Source organism: Mercenaria mercenaria, chromosome 2 (assembly GCF_021730395.1).
Source record: "Mercenaria mercenaria strain notata chromosome 2, MADL_Memer_1, whole genome shotgun sequence".
Taxonomy (NCBI): Eukaryota; Metazoa; Mollusca; class Bivalvia; order Venerida; family Veneridae; genus Mercenaria; species Mercenaria mercenaria.
The window spans coordinates 103,050,267-103,074,431 of record NC_069362.1 but is presented as its reverse complement, the minus strand read 5'-3'; the positions used below and the strand labels follow the sequence as shown (position 1 = coordinate 103,074,431).

Here is a 24,165-nt window from a genome sequence, read left to right as displayed (position 1 = left end):
ATCATTTTACGCGAAACATTTTCTTACATACATTAAATAAGCCAGTGGCTGAATGTAATATAACACATAAGCCTGGATATTTCTCCTTGGTTATAACAGTGTACTGCACATACTGCCTCTAGATATATTGAAAATTCTACCAATACTAGAATTCTTTCATGTAACATATTATTTTTTGACTGATTACGCTGTCACCATTTAATTTGAATACCATAAGATAGTGACGCAACCAGCATCTTTTCGCATTCAGTTCATAATCACATCGCTGGTTGAGAAAATGGATACTTGCGTATTATAAGTTGTTTTTTATATATTATTTTCACGTTTTGTATAAAAGGTACAAAATAGAACATTTGATACATTCTTTCGTCCGAATTCTTTATGTTTATTATAAATAAGTTTACTGGATTGTTTAAATAGCAAACAAGTTTATGAAATATGATATTTAAACTGAACGATTAGCTAAAAAATCTTACGTTGCCAATTCAGTTTTCAGTGGTTAAAGTAATAAACCTAAGGAATTAATATATTAATGACATATTTTGTGAAATTGATACATTTGACATTTTAAACAGTTAAAAAGTTGTGAAAGAAAGAGAAGAGTATATATTGTGGATTTTTATTCGAGTTTTCACATATGAATTTGAAATTTTATAAAACTTACTTTATTTGGATAACAGGTAGGCTTATCTTTCTATTCTTAGATTCTTTCTTTAGAGAGGGCATGAATGTACGTCAGTCCAATCTAACCGAGAGTCCGATTCTTTTTGTACAGACTGATTGCGACATAGTCGGCGAAATGGGTGTTATATTCTCTGAATTCGAGTTTGTTCTGGCTTAACATTGACATACACGAAAAAAATCGGAACTATGAAAATAAATTAAGCTATGTATAAAAACCAATATTTGTATCTAAAAGGTCACTCCAATCTGTAAGAATATGTTTTGAAAGTAAGGAACGCAACCAAGCAAAGTAATAGCAGATTCACTTTGACTGTGTCCGTTCATGAGAAGTAATAACGTGCGCCACACCCCTAAACCCTTGTACTGGCTTTAAGCGGACACCATTTATACAGATATATGCATTGTGCTCCGTGTGTCCATATAATACCACTGACAGTTTATAGTATTCATCATTCCCTCTGTGAAAGTGTACAACAGAACCATTGCAGTTGATGTGTTTAGACTTCATAGGGGTCAATGTTGAAAGTGTCTCTGATATTTTCCTGGTAGTGAAATACGAGGGTCCTGCAAAATGTTGGGTTTGGATTTTTTAAGTGCTACGTTTTATCAAAATTATTTTTATTACAAACCTTCAAAGTATTCCCCATTTACCGAAACACATTTTTGTAACCTTTTTACCCGATCGCGAAAAGCAGATAAAAAGTCTTCTTTTAGTTATCTGTTTGAGACACTGATAAATGGCGCTGCCAAGAGAACTTCTGAACTTATATTTCTTTCCAGAAAGCATTTCCTTAAGCCTTGGAAATAAAAAAAGTCACAGGGACTCAGGTCAGGTGAATAAGGCGGATGGTTTACAACTTCCACCTTTTCAGAAGCCAAAAAAAGACAACAACCTCGAACTTGTGAGAGGAGGCGTTGTCATGTATAAGAGGGGCTCCTGACCATCATTTGCTTGGGCGTTTATCATTGTTAAACTGTTTCACTCTCTTTAGTACAGAGGTGTGATAGAATCGTCCAGTGACTGTATGACCAGATGGACAAGGCACTTGAACGACTGGACCACTAGAATTGAAGAAAATTGCGTACAACATCTTTTTCGGACTTATGGTTCTCTTGGCAATACATGGAGGTTCTTGATATTTTTGTTTCCATTGCATATCATCAGCCCTTCTCTGTGGCTCAAACATGTGCGCCCTGGTTTCGTCACATGTTAGCAAGTTAAAAATAACCCGACTATCACAGCCTTTGTATGTTTTCAAAAGTTCCCGGGCACATTTACATCTTTGGCTCCTCAGTATTAAATCAGTTACTGAGACAACAGTAACTATCATGTTTCGCAATTTTAATTACGTCAACGGCCAGAACTTTGCTTTACTGACAAATCTATGGTGCATATCTCAACATACTGGCTAATAACAGTTCCAATTCTCTATATGATATGTTCTGTGATAAAAGGGACTAATATGTGTGAGGTCAAACTTACTGGCTTCTATGTTCTCGCTCGGGCAGTAATAAACACATGTATATGTCAGGTTTGAATCTTTGTTTACACGTGTATGTTTTGATGGATTGACCGTTAAATGCAATACCAAAGATAACTTTATAAATTCTGTATAGGTCCTATATGGGTGGAAACGTTTATATTGTAGACAAAATTGTTTTCCCTTCGTTAATAATTTGATCGGGTTTCAACGTGAGCATATAATAAGAACTTGCAACTGTTTTAATCTAAACACGGCGAGAAAAATTCACGCCCATTTACACTACATAATATTTTTCCGGCCGCAGCGATATTGATATCACTTTTACTTCCTGTAGATATCTGGGATGAAGGTAATTTTACAGCTTATTAAAACGGTACATTTTGATTGGTCGATGAAAAATTCCACAGGTTTTCGAATGGAATAGATGGTATTTTTTTAGGGGATGTGCAAGTGCTCTGAGCTGTATTGTTAGACAATATTATCCGTTGTAAGACTTATGTAGAAATAACTTACGTCATAAACTTAAATCCCCTCGGTAGTAGAACTGTGGCAGAGTTCACTCTGTCATATAGCCTGGTTCCCGGCGTGTACTGATATTACCACTGTGTAGCAATTTAGGGGCAGGTAAACCAGACTTTCTGCCATTCTGATACGGAGTGATCTCCCGTAAACGATTTATAGTCAACTCGTCCCCATTTTGGTCATTTCGTATCCCTTGACGATTTCAAAAATGGTAATTTCGTCCCCCACTTTTCGGCCCCTCATTTTTAGTCATAAATTTATTGTTTTCAAAGTTTACTAGATAATGATTAATATAATTATATGTAAAATATGTGTTCTGTAAAATATGTTCTACATCTAAAAAACATGAAAATTTTACTTTAAAAACTACATTTTGTTTTGCTTCATGAATACCCAATCAGATGTAAAAGTGCAGAGTGCATGCACGTTTCGTAGCTTAAAGTGTACAATGGCTAATGCGGTCGTGTATCATTTTTTAAAGATACTTCTTGTTGTATTTTCTTCGTATCTATTATATAAATAATGTATTTGACTCGGATATCAGTCTGTATCTGTGTACATTTAGAAATACACGTAGTAATTATAAAGCATACAAGGAAAAATGTCTCAAAAAGGAAGCGCAAAGTAATTGTAATTATGTGTACTTTCAAGGGGAATTTAATTTATAAATTCGTGTGTCAATAGTTCTTTTGTAAAATCCAATCTCAACAAGGATTTAAAAATATTTTATCTCGCAAATTTTCTTTGATTATTTTACTTTTAGCACATAATTGTTTGACAATTTATTTTAATTATTTATTTGGGTTTTACGGCGCACCAACACAGTATAGGTAATATGGCGCCAAACAGGACTACAAGTTTTGGTTCACATCTAATTTACATCAAAATAAAAACGTAAGGTATGGAATCAAAATTTGCATACCTGCTGGAATCACAGTGTTACAGCAAAAACCAAGTGTTAAGACCCTATTAGTCGCCTCTTACAATCATGCAAGGGTAAGGCAGTGGTTCCAATTCTTTTCATACACAGGTTGTCCCAGTACCACATGGGGCAATTGTTTGACAAAGTCGTTTACAAAATAGAGAAATCTCATTTTAAGGTTAAGAAACTTTGTAAATTTATCTAGAATTTCGTCAGATATTTTCGCCGACCAAAAATGTTCATTGAAGTTTCAATATAACTTATCACAATTCATCCAGGCCTTTTTTTTAAGTAAGACAAAACGTAAGTAGTTTACACCTTACCATGCTGAACACAGTTGATTCAGCCTTTGCGACCAGCACAGATCATGATCAGCCTGACATCCGTTCATCAGGCAGTATCTTTTTGGTATGCACCCCTTTTAATAGTTAATGGTACTGTTCAGATTGAAAGATGGACAAATTCATTATAGAAATTTAGCAGGGTGAGGGTAAGACATACTTGTATTCGTAGTCAAATAAGAGCTTGAGCTATGAACCAAACTGAATAAGTTCTTTTTAATAAAATTAAGGAATCAAACAATGATGGGAGGTCACCTTCTTGTCATATGGACATCAAAAATAGAAACTTGAGTAATGTGGTTCGTAACCAAATCGTGTCCAATAGATGTGGTTAGTAAAATTTAGAGAGAGAAGAAATTTGATTTCAAATTCATTGGGTATAGCAGTAATATGATATTGTCCTCAAATTATGGTGATACTGTTGGACGCGTAGGCTGGAACTTAAGCATATCTAAATAAAATTATAATGTATTGTCTTCTGGTTTTTCTCATTTTTTATGTATGTATTAAAATATGCCTAGTCTACATACTTACAGAATAATTAAGACACGACAAACAATATTCATATTTTCTACACACTGTAAATACAAAATTCTACATGGGTAGCCGTCACAAAAATGTAAAAAGGGATTAAAAACCAAAATAGAACATATAGAAAAAGGGACTTCAGCTGTTGTTGTACAAAAATTATGCCTACAAGCATTTGTTTGTAATGGAATTACCTTTGATAATCTATATAAGGAAATTGGGATCATATTTTAACTGATGATGATTGTGTTAAATCCTCAGGAAATTAAATCTTTTAACGGCTGTGATCTTTTTCTAGGTTTGGAATCTAAGTTGGTTTCTGTTTCTTTGCCGGACATTACCTTGCATGAATATTTCTTTAAAATATTTCTATGTCAAAGAACGAAAATTTAGCATATTTCGTGTAATAATGCAACAGATATCAAACAGATATGTGAAACGACATTGTCATAAGTTGTCTCAAATGGATATTTTGCATATATGAAATACCATCAATTTTCAGCATTTCAACATATAAATTTTGATAAAACATTTAAAACTAAGCAAATGAAATCGTATATTGACATTCGTTGATTAGAAACTTATTTACAAAGTTTTAAAAATCAATTACATATTATTATTCATCCAAACAGACCGCAACAGTGATGTCACCTAAGTGCAAAAACTGACGTCTAAATTAAGTATGAGGATGTGGAATACCACGGTTTTGTGCCGCAACGTATTGTTTATGAAGAGAAATACCAAAATAAAGTAGGCGGTAGGCCTATTCAGTAAGGATTTGTTCAAGCTATATTTCAATATTATAAAGTGAGTGTGTTTCATAAACATAACACAAAAGCTAAAACTTGACAGATAAGCAGATACGCCATAATAATGTCATTTATCACTTGACAGTCATTACTAATAACACAGATGTTCCTTTTGAACAGCTGATATAGTTTTGTGCTAATATTTGCATAAAAGCCCTTTTAATAATTTAGTAGACGGCATGCACATTTCTTCTCTCTCTAAACTTTACATCAGATGTTACGTATAGAAATTTGAAACATCAAATGAGCCGTGCCATGGGAAAACCAACATAGTGGCTTTGCGACCAGCATGGATCCAGACCAGGCTGCGCATCCGCGCAGTCTGGTCAGGATCCATGCTGTTCGCTAACAGTTTCTCCAATTCCAATAGGCTTTAAAAGCGAACAGCATGGAGCCTGACCAGACTGCGCGGATGCGCAGGCTGGTCTGGATCCATGCTGGTCGCAAACCCACTATGTTGGTTTTCTCATGGCACGGCTCAAATATAATTCCAAACCCTGAACTAGTAACTCGCAATTCGCAATTTTTGCAAGAGTTTCGACCCCTTCTGTTTCATTTTTCATTTCACCAATAATTAAGAAGTAAAATAAATTGACAAAAAATAGGAGTTAACATTCTTTTTAATTCTTTTGTTTGTAGCGTTTTTGTCTACCAAAATTTGCTACTTAAGCCAATAAAGCCGTATTAGGTGTTATTCTGGAACTCATAACATCTGCATGGCTCGATTTTGTCGTTTTTGTAGAGATGGGTATACTTTTATACCAAGTAATTTGTTTTACCTTTTTTCATTTAATAAAGCCAACTTAGGCAAAAATCAAACGCTGAGCTTGTAAAGAAAATTGAAGATAATTACGCATAGTTTAGTTTTTAAGTTCTACATTCTAGTAATGATTTTGTCACTTCTGTGTTGCCATACCTTTTGTTGGAAATACATTTAACGAACGAAATGGTTCGGTTCATACAGCTATTTTCCTGTAAGTAAAGTTTGTTATATTTTTGTAAATTTTTTGATGTCCTCTTTTTGAAGAAAATATAATGATTATTACATTACTTAATAGTATATAAAGAATGTTTAAAACATTATCGAATACACATTGAATATAGGCAATGCGATGTAATAATCAATTTTATACTTGATTGTGTATGTAAATACAAGACAAAATACATACAGTAGCTTCCAAATTCTAAAGATCATTTCGACGTTAAACTTTTCAATTTTGGTCCGGTATCCATATTTAGAAATACTACCAAAGTATAATCAGCTTGAACATGTTTTTTCTAAGAGAACTATTAAAATTTTATTAGTGTTGTTATTTAGTTTCTCGAGGAAGCCTAAAGCAGTCGTATGGTCTGAAAAATTAAGTTTCTTCTTTAAATTGAATAAAAGTAAACATTTTACGTTATTGTTGTCTTGTCAATATTTCAAATTAATGTTTTAAAAGTAATGATAAAGGTAAATTTTCAAAATAAACATATTTAATACTTTTTTACCAAATGGGATATCGAATATTCAAAACTCTAGTTTCATTGATGTTTCGGCCTCATAATGATAATGATAAAATTTCAAGTAATATTCTACACCATGATCCATACAACAACAAATGAAATGCAATGCCGGAACAGACGTAAAGCTGTTTAACGCAACCCTCAAGTCCCGTTAAACCCAAACGCTTTGTATATATTTTTCTAAGATCACATTTACGATTCACAGGAAATGTCATAAATACGAATATTTATAAAAGACCTGTTTACGTTTTGAAAAATATTTGGTGCTTTGGACATTTGTGCGGGTAAATGAACTCGAGTCATCATCCATAAAAGCACGTGAGATAATATTTATTACATGTTTTATTCAAAACCTGTATATTTCGGAAGTTGTGGTAAGCATGCTGACTCCTGTACTAGTATTACACCAAAACAATATTACAGAGGTATGATCATATAAAAGATGTCAACTCCCGCCGATGCTAGGAGGCCTGAGACGTGTTGTAAATTCCAACAATTTTATGAACAACCAAACCTTGGTTACATTATATCTGCTGCAGATATTCGTATATATTACATTAATATAGTAGTGTGACTTAGTAATTTAGTAACTTTGTTGTGCATAGCTATCCGGGAAATCTACCCTTACCAATGATTTATTTATTTTATTCCATTTTATTAAAAAAATCTATCTTTAAAATTCAGTGTTTAGCCTGATAAGCTGTTTAGATTCCACCGTTGTTATTAGCCATAAAGATTATGGCAATATTATCAAAGCCTGGTAATAAGTTTTGAATAAAGTGATACTACCAGAAGAGTAGTTACATAACGGGTCATGAATCAGTGATTGGAGGGACCAGGACAGGAATCGTATATTTAAGAAGTCAATATTATAATAAGAGAACTTCCCTGACAAGATAAAATCAAAATATTACAATATATATCCCAGTTGCACAGTTCGACGTGCGAATAACATGCGAAGAGGATACTATGTTCGTTCAAATCAATTACAAACATACCTGTAGTTACCATGAAGAAATATAAACGACTTATATTAACGAAACTGAACTGCAGATAATGTGAAATATGCATTACAACATAAAATAACACAAATGATATCAATGGTTCTCTGTAATAATAACCAGTTATAATGGCAATGTGAGATATTAATTTAGTCTTGTATAATTTCGTTTACAAAAATAATTGGTCCATATGGTCCATATGATTCTTCCCACTGATAAATATGCTTAAAACAATTTTTTGCTGAAATATGTTTGTCTTTATGCTGTTGGGTCCATTTTGGTTTGAATTTTGATATCAAAACCACTATAAACTATTCTAAGAATTGAACAGTAGCTGTGCGACTATTACATTGCAACAGTGGAAAACGTAAAGTGTTTTTTGATAGTTTGGTAATTAATACCAGTTACTAGTTTACAATACAGAGATACAAAAACCCTTTAATTATGTGGCCAATCCTTTTAAAATGACAATCAAATAGCTTCGACTTCCTTGTAACAGTACAGCGTATAAATGCTTTCAAGAATGATGGATAAAATATATCTTGCGGTAGAAGTAGTTATAAATATCTCTTGACATAAACTCATATATATTTAACTTCTCACAAAGACATGTAGAGTATATAGTCGAAAAATTAAAGATGTTTGTCAAGGTATAAAGTTAAGTGGCACATTTGTTTAATTTTTCAATAGGACATTATAAATCAGAATGAAATAAAAAGATATGATGATAGGACATGTTTTACCGGACTTTCTCGCGATAGCAGATAAGATTCAATAACTATAAATCTTGGTATTTTGTGAAAACAGTCAAGTAGTCATTAATTTAAAGCAGATGATAATGCATGTTTCCTGAAGTGCTGATGAATGCATTTATTATTCAGGTACACGTGCATTAGACAACCTGTGTTTTCCGTTGACGACCTTGTTATCCATTTTATTCTTTAACATTGCATTGCATGCCTAAATCCAAATGTTCATTGACAATTGTATTACTATCATTTAACTCAAAGCATTTCTAACTTTTTTTGCTCTATATTCTCCTGATTTTGGTGGTCAGTTTTTTGTTCTTTGTTGTTTTTTTTTCACTAGTCAGTATTGTACAAGACTACAACAAAATGTTTCTGTTATGTTACTGTAGCACTTACCATTCAGATGGAACATTAACACTGAGTTCCGTTTTCCAACTTTTCATTTTTCTTGTCACCTCCAGTCTAGTGTGACATTGCGTCTTTTATCAGTCAATTAATATTTATCTATCCTTATATCATTTTGAGCGTTTAAATGGATCCTCAGCTATGGTTTTCAAGAAGTTCATTTACATTTTTTTTTTATCAATATAATTCTGTCTACAGATAAACATGCTCTACATACCGATTTTGAGCCGATTATTATGAAATTTCCACAATAAAGTTGGCGATATTTCGGAAACATCCGTATTTTTCAAAATGATGTACACAAAAGGGTTTTTAAGTAGTGTTTTACATACAACAAAAACACGGCAAAAATTCTTTATTTTCAAGTTTGTGTTAAAATAAGTCAAGTATATTTCGATGTCGCATCGCAGGCAAACGATTTACGAAGCAAAACGCGTAAAACTGATTTTGAGTTTCACTCTAAGTTTCGCGTAAAGACGCAAGCATTTAAGATAGTATTTTGAATAAATATGAACACAGTCGCTATCGATTCCCGAAAAGAAAAATGGGGGTCGTCGGCTCAGATTTCGCTCCAAATACCGTGGCGCTTCATCTACCCCTAGTAAAAATGACGATGTTTTAATTCTTATTTTGTTAATTTCCATTAATCTAAATTCAGTTTCAGTTTTCTGTTGCTGGAAACACAATAATGATAAAATGAAGATGTTATTATATTACATTCTTCAAACAGATTAATGTTTCTAGAAAAAGTTCTATAAATGACAAACAAACCTTATTATTGACAATAGGTTTGCCAATGTGTCTCTACAAAGTGTATTAACAGGTCTTTTAATGAGTAAAGGATTTTACGTTGTTTTTTCGAAATACTTGATACAAGTTTCGCCTATTTTGCTTTTATTTTTTGATAGGTCCATTCTGGTTTGAATTTTGATATCATCACCACTATAAACCGTTCTAAGAAATTGCAATACCCTTAGTAGTTTTGTGTTTTGATAATTGGGTAATACCCGTTTCTAGTTTACAGTACAGAGATATAGAAAACAGTTTATTATGTTGTCAATCCTTTTAAAATAACAATCAGATAGCTTCGTCTTCCTTATAATAGTACAACATGTAAATGTTTTTAGGAATGATGTAAAGACTATAACTTAACCTTGCGGTAGAAGTAGTTGTAAATATATCTATACAATTATACTTATCAAAAGGACATGTAGTGTTTATAATCGAAAAATTAACGATGTTTGCTGTGGTATGAAGTTTAATGACATATTTGTTTATTTTTCACCAGTATATTATAAATCAGAATGTAATAAAAAGATATGATATTATCACATGTGTTACTGGACTTCCTTACTCTAGCAACAATAAAATAACGTAAGTTTATTTATAAATCGTATGCGAACAGCACATAGATTAAACAAGTAGATATGAATTACATATATGTACATGCATAATAAGTACATGTATGTATAAAATGAGATGAGAGCATATACAACACAAACAGCGTAATAAAAGTAATGGCACAGCATAATGAAAGTAACATGAAATTGTATTAAATAATAATTTCAATCATTAACAATGACTTCAGTTTGCATTGAGGAGTGATTTTCTTTTCTCAAAAGCTTTCAACAAATATTTGTCAAGTTTGTATAATTGTTCTATATTACAAGATGAGAGTAATTCTATGAATTTAACCATGTCTGACAAAGTCGTATATCTGTGAGCTATGAACTTGGTTCTAATGCCATTATACACAGGACATTCTAACGTAAAGTGATACTCATCTTCTATTGTCCGTAGCTGACATAATACACATAAGCGCTAATTTTCGCGGAATGCCTCTGTGCCTACCATACTCTATTTCCAGACAATTTGGTGATAGTAACATGTCTATACTTGAGATTCTCTATAAGCATTACATACTGTGTCATTTCAAAGTTTTGTTTTATCACGTTAAACAGCATAATACTTGCGCTATCACGTTTGCATATTCTCCATTCGGCGATAACATATCCAGACATCTTTGTTTAAATGTTGTCATAAATGCATTGAGATTAACAGAGTGCGGATATAGCCACACGTCACCAAATTCACTTTCATTTAGCAGTATTTTCCCTTTGTACGCTCAATTTTGCTGCCCGTTTTCAGCATTTTTCAGCATTGACTCATATACAGCCCAAAGAATACAGTTCCGTTGTTCATTGTGTACTAGTTTCAACCAATATCTAACTATTCGACATTTTCTGTTTAATACTAGCGGGTGCCTACACGTTCCTCCGTATATACCGCTACTAGTCGGTAATTTTACATTCAGTACCCGCCTATTAAACTTACGATGCACACGTTCAATGACTTCTGATGTTGAAAATCCCCAGACCTCGGCAGTGTAACACAAAATGGTAACGTATGCATCATTAATATTTATTGGTATTTCTATGTCCTTTGTTATAGAAAATAAGCTGTTGATTGATTCTATAGCCTTTGATGCTAAAGCTTGCTGAGCCGTTGCTGCTTCGTACATACGCAAGATAATTGAATTAGTCACTATATCTATTTCATTCCCGTTATATGTCCATTTTCAATTAACACTTAATCGAACATTGTCGCGTTTGAATGCTTTAATGGTACTTTTGTGAAAACAATCAACTTTTCATTAATTTAAAACAGGTATTAATGCGTGTTTCCTGAAGTGTTCGTGCATGCAATTATTATTATTCAGGTACGCGTGTTTTGGACAACCTGTGTTTTCCCTTGACGGCCTTGTTGCCTTTTTTTCATTGCACGCCTAAATCCAAATGTTCACGGCCAATGTATTATCATCTATTAACACAATATAAGCGTTTCTGATTAAAAACAGTTTGTTTTTTTTTACTTTATTTGCTCCTATCTTTCACTAGTCGGTATTTTGCACGACTACTAGAAACTTTTTCTGTAACTTTAACTGCAATATATACCATTCAGATGAAATATTTACAATGGGTTTCTTTTTTTAGCAATTTTTCGTGCGTGCGTGCGTGTGTGTTTCATTACTTACAATCTGGTATGTTCATCTTTTATTAGTGAATGAGTATTTATCTCGCGTTATACATTTTTGGGCGTTTAACCCCGTAACATCATTTAGTTGTCTAACGACATACGATAACATACGTTTTATGCATGAGGAAGAAAATTATGCATGTTTCATTTTTCTTCACTATTTTCCTTGTTTAGGTAATGTTAATTTAACTTTATTATTTAAATATGCGTATGCGATTGATAATCTTTACGACCGAGTAACTTTTCAGATGTAAATGTGACTACTTAAAGTATTTTACATGCTTAAACTGTTGCTAAAGCGACAAATCTTGTAAAATTGATACATCATTTTCAAAACTGTCTAATGTGAAGAAAAGGAAGGATTATACAGAGTGGATTAAGGTTAACAGCCGATTTATGTATTTTAAATTTTGTAAAACATACATGTGCTGGATAACAGGTAGGTTCAGCTTCTTAATTCTGTTAACGTGTCATATAGAAGCTTTAATTTGGTGACAATCTTTACTTATATACAATCATTTTGTTCCAGAAATGAAATAAAGACTTCTACGTTCTGTATCTTAGTATACTTTTAATCAGAAAATTGAAACATTTTTATGTAATTTATGAATTACCCTGATGAAGCCTTTCGGCGAAATTTAAATTGTATTGGTGAAAGTTTCCTACTTTTTTCCAACTATAAACTTTATTTTTTCAAAATAATCTTAGTAGGGTCTAGAATTTATTACACGTGTGGCTATTAACCCATGAATATTCTTGTCTTTATATTGATCTACCCGAAAAGTATCAGTTTGAAATCAGACACGGAAAGTCTGAAAATACCGATAACTTATAGATTTGTTATAAATCCTTTCCTTTGATATCGAAGTTGCTTATCAATTTTTCTTACACATACGTTATGATAGGAGTCAATTTTTGCACACAGTGCCATGTTTGGCGGAAATACATGAAATCCTATAATACCAGTGATGTATATGAAAGGTATAAGTACCTTTATATGGAGTTTTTGTATAAGGATCTATATATAGAGTGAAATGATATATGTATGAATTTAATTGCCAGGCGTAATTTGTTCCCAACTGTTCGGCCGATTAATGTGCAATGCCTTGATCTTTGAATAAGGGTTCCTTTTGTTGCTTCATAACTTTCTAAATCTAGAGAAATTGTCTCAACCTAATTATGTGCTGGTCTAGTCAAAATACTGGACAGCTTATGAGAAGCGCGACATAGTTGTCAGAATGTCTGTGTATGCATGCATCTGATTTTGTATTGACTGAAACTTCGATGTGCCGCGTTAAAATTCAATGCCGATACCTCAAGGATCAAGGTCGTACCTGCTTTTAAATGATCAAGTCTTGTGTTGGCTATAGCTTTGATATGCATTCATTAAATTTCAAGTAATTTTGCGAAATTTTAATTTGATTTATACAACTTGTCGCAGGCAAAAAAAAATCGGCCGATATCTAACAAGTCGAGGGCAACGTCATACACTGCGTATCTCATCATGTCAAAGACTGACTAAATGAAATTATTTCTTCGGAGTGAAATGAACGCAAGAATATGATAGACAAATCCATGAATTGCGTTCATTTTTTATGTCATTACCAGTATTAGAAATTTGTGTGTCACGTCATGTTATTGACGTGCTAGTTTCAAGTTTTCTATAAAGCCCCAGCAAAAAATCTGAAAAATTCCTTGGCGTTCAAAGAGGGAACTATTTATATTTTCCCTATTCGTTCCATTGACAATTATGACGTTCGTTTCGTATAAACTGGAAAAGGGAAACGAACTGAAAAAGATTCACTTGTTAATGAATGGAAAGGAAGTATAAATGATTTTTTCTGAGCTCATGAACGTGAAGTTGTAAATTCGTGCTTCAGTAGTTGTAATATCTAATTGCTGCAAGTATTCATAAATTTTGCTTAATGTCTTACCTTGTGTATATTTGATATAATTTATAGATATATGCACTTTAGTTAGTTTTCTCCTGGTGAGGATAACTGTAATGTGCGTGAGAAATACAAGGACGCACTTTAATACCAAGTGTTTTTTGAGCTGTCTTAATAGAATATTTTTGTCACTTGGTAGAATTTCTAGCAAGTTGGTGGGTGAAAAAAAGGTGGAAAACATTGGGTTTTTTTTAAATTAGGTAAATTAACAACGGGTGAAATCCTTAACAAGTTATGGAAACTTCTGCGTCTTGGGTCTGGTCGGGGGCAGAAGTCATTCTTTCAAAAGTCCACATCAAAGGCAGGTTACGAGTAAAGCTCCCGATGACATTGTACAGATCGTAACCCAGTTTCAGTCATATATCTTGCGATCTTCAAAACATAAATGTATCTTCTTCCCGGAATTGTTCGTGAAAGAGAGACGACCTTGTTGATGGTATAATAAACACTTCAAGATTTATTCTGGTGTTCAAAGCGACTCGTTCTCATTTAGTCGGGAAAAAAAAGATAAAAATCTATAAACTATGGGTACATTTGTACTTTGAAATTGGCAAGTTGCACAGATCTATTGACATGAATTTTGTAAGATATCCGCTAATAAATTACCAAAACTATTAAGCAGAAGGTTGTAAACTGTTGAAATGTTTTTTTGAAATAGAGGAAAAAATCGACACATGTTGTTTTACCAATATCTAATCCTTCATCAATTTTCCGTGTCATATATACATTCTACGCCAAACTTTGTGTAAGTTAAGATATCGAAAAAGTTCGACCAAACTGTGAGTCAGTAGTTTCAGTTTCGATATGTGCATGTCAGCTTAAAAGAAGATTTGCACGTGTTCCGATCAAATAACAGTAAATGGTGTAACTGCAACACACATTTACCAGTTTCGAAACGAACTGTTAAACGTAAAGCCGTTGATATTTTTAGAACCCTTTGGGGTACAAAAATGAACTCGTCCCTCCTCATAAATATGGTCGGGAAAACTCCGCGCAAATATATAATGTAGTTATTGAGCAAAGTAGTACATTTATAGTTCAAAGCAAAAGTAGTTCACTAAAACGACACGGAAACAAAAATATCATATTTACTCTTGCTTCGGTAGTTGTTTGTGAAGTCTGATCGCCGCAAGGATTTATAATTTATTTCATTTTGCTAAATCTTACCTGCATATTTATAAATATATGTTAATGACTGACAGGCTATGAGTGAGGTGTGGAGAATTACTTAAATGGTTATTTTCATTATGTGGAATGATAAAAGGAGATACTCAATATGTATTGTAGGACTATTTATATCAACAGACTGACAGGTGTGTAATAATTTGAAAAGACCAGAATATGTTCCAAACCTTCTTAGAGGACACCTGTTTACTATAACTAAAAGATCTGTCGAAGTACTGACAGACTTTATTTTTAAGTTCACTATTTTAATGAAGAACAATGTTAAACGGGGCAAATACTTGAATAGTTTATGCACCGGTGTATTTTAAGGCATTGTTTTTTCTTGATATCAAATTTACTCGACTTTTTAACGTACCCGTCGTAAAATGAAACTTCATTAGTCAATAATCTCCCCGCAGCGATTACTTCCCCTTATGGTATTATAATGAACGCAAGGGAATGTAAACATTGTGAGGAGCTTGTTCATTAGTATGTGGCAAAAATGACTTAAAACTTTTACTTCTCTTTTTCAAACTGTAAGTGACTTTTTATGATGGTCTCCTTGGGTAAAACACAGTATAACTTGATGTTCTTCTCATATTTAAATTGCCTTTCTAAATCAAAATACAAACACTACCTTAACTTATTATGCAAATGAGGAAAACATGTATATTCTAACCATCAAATGGACAAAGATTATCCTGCCAATATAAATATAGACATCAGATAGTTTACTTGACTGGGGAAAAGGAGCAAACTTCATGTGAAACTTGCATTATTTAGATAACCAGGAAATGTTTACGATCGCGAATCATAAAGGCCATTTTACAGAAGACATATGCAACCATACACATGGACATTGCATTTGTTGCATAGCTTTGGGTAAGACATTTTCGAGAACTTCTTTCCTTTTAAATGTATGAATTTTTGAAAACCGGTTATTTTGTTGGGTTTTTTTTTTCTCTGTTGAAACATATTTTGCTATTAAGATTGAAGTAAAGTCTATCATTGGAATTTTTCATCAGCGTATTCAGAAAGTATTAAAAAAATTAAAACGCTTTACAATTTTATCATAAAATATATATGCACCATGTATAGGAAATATGAGCCATAGAAAAATTCTAGCTGCGCCTTTTAGGTAGTACTTTAGACAGTTTTTCTTGTAAATATGCAATAATTTATCACAACGTTGTCTTTTTCCAGTGACATCTGATTGATGTATCTGTTTGATAAAAAGTTGCATTTTATTGTTAAACTTATGTTTCTTTATAAGACGATGCCTTTTGATGTTTATTTCAATGCTTTTCTTATATCTATAATGAAACAAATCACCAATCAGTTCATGAGATAAATAATTTTCTTACTGATTGTTAAATTTATTAAAATGTCTGTTTTGGTCACTGTAGCATGCATTTATCAGGTTTGAACAATTATTTTTTGAAACGCATTTAGAATGTTTAAACAATTATTTTGTGACACGCATTTAGCAGGTTTGAATAATCATTTTTGTGACACGCATACAGTAGGTATAAATAATTATTTCTGTGACACTTATTTAGCACATGCAAAGTGAGGTTCAAACTAACGTCGGTAAGTTGCAAGTGATTCAAAGCCAGCGACCTTATCCGCTTGACCACGGAGGCCCCTTTATCTTTTCCAAGGAAGTGCTATATTTCTATTGGAACTTTAAGTAACGTAAAAGGTTAGAAACCATGATAGAACAACTGGGAGAGGTATTAATTGAAATTTAATAGTGACCGTTTGAAAATGGTTTTGTTTTACTAAAATGATCTTTATAATGAAATTACACATCTGCTCCCTATGGAATTCCATGAATCTATTAGTAGAGATTGCGAGCATGTGGTAGTATGGTGTCCATTAGTAGAAATGAAATCGTTGATCGTCTGTGACATTCGGAAAGGTAATTCGATTCGCGCATCACTAGTATCTTGCTGTAATTTGACTCAGTTGGTGATAGACATTTTATCAGTATTCAGATGTTTATGCACTGGACTGGCATTTCACCACGGCTCTATTTGCATGGTACTGATTAGTACGCTAAACAGACAGAAATTTAACAAGAATAAGGATCTCCGTTCACGAGTGGTTAAGGGCGCTGACTTCTTCGAGAATGTGGGTTCGAAGGCTCACTTAACTGGGGTGTTGAATACTTTGTGTGAGGAAGCCATCCAGCAGGTTAACGTATTGTCAGTCGATTTACTCCGGTGCCCGTCCGTTCCATTATTTTACACAAACAAGTGCTGGAAAAGCCGCCATATTACTAGCATTTGTTTAATTTATATGAGATAACTCATAAAGCTACTAAAATTTATATATGTCCCTTTTCTTATGTTAGAAAAAATGAGGCCCCAGTCTGTGACTACCAGATAACTATATCACATGACCTAACTGCTGGTTTGTTGTTAAATCCAACAAAAAACAAAACAAAATGATAAGAGCAAGGCTCAAAAGATAATAGTAACACTGATATTTTGCTCATCTGAAATATTCTTAGGAAAGGAAACGCTATTTTTCAATACACCCAAAACAAAATAGCACAGTGGTTCTTTAGGAACATCTGAACTGTTTGTGCTTATGAAATAAAGATCGCTTCAATAACAATTTAGTAGACGACAAAGTTCTAAAGACGATCTTTTCCCACCATACACTTAACTCTATTTGAAAATAATTTTTGTTTTCAGATAATACAGATGTTGTGGAAAACACACATCTTTTCCAAAAATAATCAATGGTAATGAAGTTAAAGAGTTTAAATCTGCTGGCCCGGTAAAATTTTTCAGTGTGTTCATTTCCACCAAGTTTGCATGCATTGAAAAATGTGCAGTGAGTAAAATTAAGTGCTAGTTACTGGTAAAAATGCAGAAAGAATGGAAAGTTTCTCCATTATTTCACAAACGTTCACGAACGATGCAACAGTTTACTCTCTTCTGCACTTATTTTAGTTATTCATTATGATATCTTGAAAAAATCATAAATTTGTACTACTTGCCATACGATAGCCACGTCTAATGAATTTTGAGAGAGAAAAATAATCGACTAAAATATATGAATGAGTCGTTTTAAGAGATAGTAAGAAGAAGAAGAATATTCTTGCCTTTAAAGCTTGTTGTTCGAAGATATTCAATATTCTGATGTACCTTCAATAAATAAACATGCAGAATGTATATTATTTGGTCCACATTTTAACGTATTGCAAACCTTTAAGATGAATTCATACTGTACAAGAATAATTGAATAAATATATCATTTGTAAATATATTTATACCAAATGCTAATTGATGCAAAAAACTAACCTAAAGAATGCAGCATATAAATTAATATAATGAGTGTAACGTTTGTCATGATTATATTGACCTATAGCTATTTCCTTGTTGAGTTCATAAATGCTTATTGGTTTAAAGTGCATTCCTCTAGACGTATAAGTCATTACTAGGAAGGTTAGAAAGCCATTTTGTTTGTTTTTAATTAAACAAAGGTTAAAAATGGGATTCGGCGAGTTGTGTACAGTGTAAGCAGTATTTACTTGTAAAAATACTTGCTTGTATATTCTGCGTTAGTGGCATTGAAATTGATGTTAAAAATAGAGATTTTGTCTATACTTTATGTCCTTATCAAAGAAAATCAGTTTGAATTTAATACTAATTTATAATTTTATAGAAATAAAAATCGGATCTAAGATATAGATCTATATTTTTGCAAATCATAACACACCACAAACGCAATCGTTTCTTAACTTTGCTAGGTAGCCCCCTCCAGATACTCAGCCAGTAAAATTTGACTAAGCTGATAGCGACGTATAATTATTTTGTGTTCTCGCGTCGAAGACCCGGTAGGCACATCGTGTTTGAACTGTCCATCCGTCCGTCAGCTGGTCAGTTAAATTAGTAAGTCAGTCTGTCAGTCAGTCTGTCAGTCCATCAGTCCGTACGTCAGTCCGTCCGTCAGTCCGTCTATCAGTCAGCACGTCCGTCCGTTTCTCAGTTGCCGTTCGTCCTTCAGTCACACTTTTCTTGTTACAACTCATCCAATTCAAATGAAACTTGGTTACATGTCATCAACATAAAGTGACTGTGCGCGTATTATCTGGATTTCTATGTCAGGTTATTACTTTTCAGAATTATGGCCCTTTTGGATTTCGAAATATTAAAACTGCATCAGGACATTTTGTACTCATCTTCTCCAATAGTTTCCATCTGACTGAAATGAAACTTAGTATATTATCATCAACAGTGACATGTGTCATACAATGTTGTCAGTGACATCATTCTTGAAACAAGAAATAACTGTCTGCAAGTAATTACCATTCCTAATGTAGATTTAGAGAAAAAAATGCTATATCAGAAGATCGTTATGAAATATATCATTTATAATTCAATAACTAAGAAAAATTTTGATACAATTTTCCACTTTCTTATCACCTATAATCTGTGACGAGGTAAACCTTTTATTGCCGATTAATGTAGTGACATGCATAAACACGATGAAGTGATGCTCGTAATGTTATATCCACAAACCAGATCCCTAATTAGTTGTTCATAAAACATGCTTGATGAAATATTAATGTATGGTATGTTTTAAAGAAAATATGTAGAATGCATAGCTTAATCTTAACGTGTAATAAATTTGCAAACACTTCGTAGTGCGTTTTAAAGGTGTTAATCAGACATATGAAAAAAATAATTTAATAAAAAAATTAAATGCAACCGACGAAAGTAATAGCAGATTCGTTTCGTCTTAGACTGTTAATGGAACCATCTCTTTCCCTCCCTATCACTGGTTTAGGCAGTAACATTGTTTGTATGGACTAAGTGAACCAAAAGAAACAGAAACAAGAGCTGTCTCCATAGGATGACACATGCCCTCGATGGCACCGTGAATGAATAGTTATGGCCGGTGTTAGAGTTTAGGACCTTTGACCTACGGAGCTGGGTCATGCGCGCGACACGTCGTCTTACTGTGTCACACATTCATGCATAGTTATTTTAAAATCCATGCATGAATGACAAAGATATGGACCGGACACACCCATCAATGCACTATCATGAAAAATGACCTTTAACGTCTAAGTGTGACCTTGACCTTTGAGCTACGGACATGGGTCTTGCGCGCGACACGTCATCTTACTGTGGTACACATTCATGCCAATTTATTTGAAAATCCATCCATCGATGACAAAGATATGGACCGGACACGCCCAGCAATGCACTATCCTTTAACGTCTAAGTGTGACCTTGACCTTTGAGCTACGGACCTGGGTCTTGCGCGCGACACGTCGTCTTACTGTGGTACACATTCATGCCAAGTTATTTGAAAATCCATCCATCGATGACAAAGATATGGACCGGACACGCCCATCAATGAATGTATGTGGACCGGACACGAAAATTGCGGACAGACCGACAGACTGACAGACCGACAGATCGACAGACAGACGGTTCAAAAACTATATGCCTCCCTTCGGGGGCATAAAAATCGCTCTTTTGAATAATCGGACTGATAAAATGTGTTCAATTTGTTTACACTGGCAATTTATTGGATTATGCTTCAATTTCCTGTCTAGATAGCTTGCATAATATTCATCAGTCTGGATATTAAGATGTTCATACTTATACTGATATTATATATATAACATCCGGTTAGAGCTTCATAGATTCATTAAGCAAACTAAATGACTGGTTATCTTCAGCTATTTTCATGTATGTTAACTATCTTTTATAACTACATACACATGTGGAATAACTCATTAATGTAAGTTAGGTGTTCTTTAAAGGGGCTGTTTGCTCTCTGTATTTGCAAGGATAATTTGGAGAAAAACCGTCATGTCATGCTAAATGGATTTAAAGAGGTATGTATGTTCAAATTGTATTATATTCAGACGATAGTGTTAGAGTTTCTTGAAAGCAAAAGGGACAGGTCAGATTTGAATTGTAGGTACGTAAATACAGATCTGGAAATTATTTACCGGAATATTATTTCTTCAACAGGTAGATCTTTGTAAGCGTATTGAACTTTAGCAGGGCAGGCGCTAAAAGTTAATTCTAATATGCTTGTTTCTGTTAAAACATGCTTATGCTAAAATGACGTCACGTTAACGTGCGATGACGTCAATGTTTTGTTGCGACCAAGAAAGAGCGCTACTAGCTAAATCGTGTTTTACCTGAATTATTACATTCAAAATCGGTTATACGTTGCCAGAATAATTCAGTCGGCACCGCCCTCGTGCAATTATTCCGCGGACGTATTACCTCTTTCCGTGTATCAATAACGTTAAAACATGTTTGTTCTATAAATTATTTCTTAATTTTAAAACTAAAAAAGTGAATGAAAAAAATCATGATTTTCTCTATCAGATATGTACTAGAGCTTTTTTACAAACTTATTGTATCAATTATAAATTGCGGTTGTGAAATCTGGGGATTTGCTGAAATAAGGTATCTAGAACATATTTGCATTTTGTAAAACAAAATGTTAGGGATAAGGTTACTGATTGAAACCGCTTTATTTATGATGAATTGGGTAGAAATTCACCTATACACAAGTGTTTGGTTCAGATGATTCATGATATAGTAGACCCAAATTCATATTTGAAAATATGAATAGTAACTTCATAATATCTGTGTAAACATAAAAATGTTCTTATAAACAGTTCTGTTTTGCTCCTTATAAATGTATAGCTAAGTACATTATAAAATGGAAGTTTTTATAACAAGTAACAGTTATATATGACATTTAATTGTGAATGTGGCTCTTCAGACACAGCTAGTTTATGGCGCTTTTTCACATATAAATTTACTATATAAAATAAATAAAATAAACTATCTTAGTGAAAGATGCGCATCGCATATTTTTAAATACGACCGATAAGTAATGGGTGGAAAAGCTATAACTATACCGAGCAGCATCCACAAACAAGAACGGATAAAACAAAGCAGCGTGTGCTTAAAGCGCTCATTCTACATAAAAAATAGTCTTAAAAAAATGGATAAAATATGAAATCCTTTCGATTACACCACGGAAGCATGTTTTTGACCGAATTACTGACGTTATTCCTCTAACGCTATTTTAAGGTATCGTATGTTTTCAAGTGAAACAGTAGCCTAGTGGTAGAGGCTATATACCAATAAAAGAAATTGCTCTTTGTTTCATATAAAATCCAGCTACTGCAGAACAATTTTGTTACCGTTTCTAGATTTTCACTCCGTCGTAGACCTATTTTCCACAAGATATCCATACATTTGCTTCAAGAAAACGAAAAGAAAAAGGGGTTTTAAATAGTATGCAGTGAAATGCAAGTCAACTGAAGTCAGGTACCCTCATATTGCCGCATTTCAGAAAGCGGTCCGCAGAATAAACACCCTACTTTCGTTTTCATGTAAACAATTCGAAAACATGCGAATATTAGCATGAAAACTGTTCTATTTTATGTAAAATTCATTCCACGAGTGAAATAATGCCCATTTGGCCCCCGATTTACGCGCAAATGCGCGAAAAATGGAAAAATTAGGATCTATTTATCAGGGACTTCTTTCGACTACACCACGGAAGCACATTTTTGACCGAATTACTGCATTATGACCTAGAGCGTCCGCTTCGAGTGCGGGAGGTCGTGGGTTATACCTACTCAGTAACCATCTGTTTTAAACAGTAACATAATCAGCACGAGGTCATTTTCAAGCTGCTGACATATAGGAATTCAGTTCCACTGCTAACGACTTGTCTTATTGTAGCTTTAAGAAAGCTCAGTGGACTGCTTTGTCAAAGTCAAACCATCTTTCGTAATATCCGTCAAGTTATTGTGAAATGGTATCTTGGAAAATAAATCTTTTTTTTTTTTTTTTTTGGATGATAAACTGTTGACATATTAGTACAGCTATTTGTCATGTAGATAAACCACATATTTAGTATATATATTACATGAAATGGTGATATTAAATGAAAAATCAATTTATCTATTGTACATTAGAAAGACACTTGAACTCTACTCAGATGTCCTTGTATATTGTTCTCAGAAAGGTTGAAACAGCATGAAACTGGAATAAGACATGTAGTATGGTGGCTGATTTCTGCCATTTCGAGTTGGCGTGTTGGCTAATTTGTCGAATTATCCTGTTTTCGTGTTATCGAGTCGGCGAGACGAAAACACGACACATTTTACGCGAAAACTCGACGTTTAGAGGGCGCCGACACGACAAATTTATCTGTCGAGTTTTGGCGGGTATAAATATGTCGTGTTGGCGCCCTTTATTTGTCCTGTTCTCACCTCGCCGCCACGAAAACATGAAAACACGACAAATACCTTATTTGTCGAGTTTTCGTGCTTTCGAGTTTTCGCTCCGCCGACACGAAAACACGACAAATACTTTTCAGACATCTCTTATAAAGCATAGAGTTATTTTAAGCCAGTGGAAAAGAGTTTTAGAAGCAATTTTCTTTCTCTTTGAACGAACCGTCTATTCAGAATTTATTTATATTCACTAAAGTTGCATTAGGAGATTTGAGATTATAAAAACAATACAATAATATGTCAGATGTCAGTTATCGTTTTAAGAATATAAAGCGTATTTATAACAGACCCGGTACCAGAAATATTTCATTTGGATAGGACGAGTGGCACCAGTTAAGAATGAAGGCGGCATCGGCGCGACGAGTGGGGATAAGTACGGAAGGGGGTAACCCTTCCTGTGGGTGGGTCAGAGCGTGTCCGCCTGGAAATGTTTGGAATATATGTATAAAATGGTAGCCCCTGCTATAATTGCGTATACGCGTGGGCCTCAATGAAGATTAACTTCTCTCGTTAATAAGGGCTTTGATATTATTATTATGATATTGTTCTTATAAAACATTAAACGTATGACAGAGCAAAACCTTGTCATAGAATACTACACATACAATAAATTGATTATAATTCTGTATTGTCGTCATGGGATTAATATTCGGGAAATAATTAGCGCAAATTTATAATTTTTTAAAGAAGCACGAGCTTATAAAGTACATAATGTAGTTATTGATCATGATATTTACTCTTGCTTTGGTAGTTGTTTGTG

At 33.5% G+C, this 24,165-nt stretch overlaps 1 protein-coding gene across 7 annotated transcripts in view; it reads left to right on the top strand.

Moving 5' to 3' along the window:
- Positions 1-24,165, top strand: part of LOC123564755 (neuronal acetylcholine receptor subunit alpha-10-like) — a 93,480-nt gene that overhangs the window by 22,130 nt on the left and 47,185 nt on the right. For 2 of the 7 annotated variants that reach the window (XM_045358538.2, XM_045358537.2), the window contains exon 1: positions 15,880-15,982. The exons of 1 other annotated variant lie outside the window; for it this stretch is intronic. In XM_045358538.2, the coding sequence (XP_045214473.2) occupies positions 15,895-15,982 (88 nt within the window). In that variant the 5' untranslated portion in view covers positions 15,880-15,894. Of the gene's footprint in view, positions 1-348; positions 681-6,189; positions 6,265-12,258; positions 12,427-15,197; positions 15,250-15,879; positions 15,983-24,165 lie in introns of those variants that run through there. 4 more of the 7 variants (XM_045358546.2, XM_045358553.2, XM_045358545.2 and 1 more) reach the window with 4 other exon arrangements.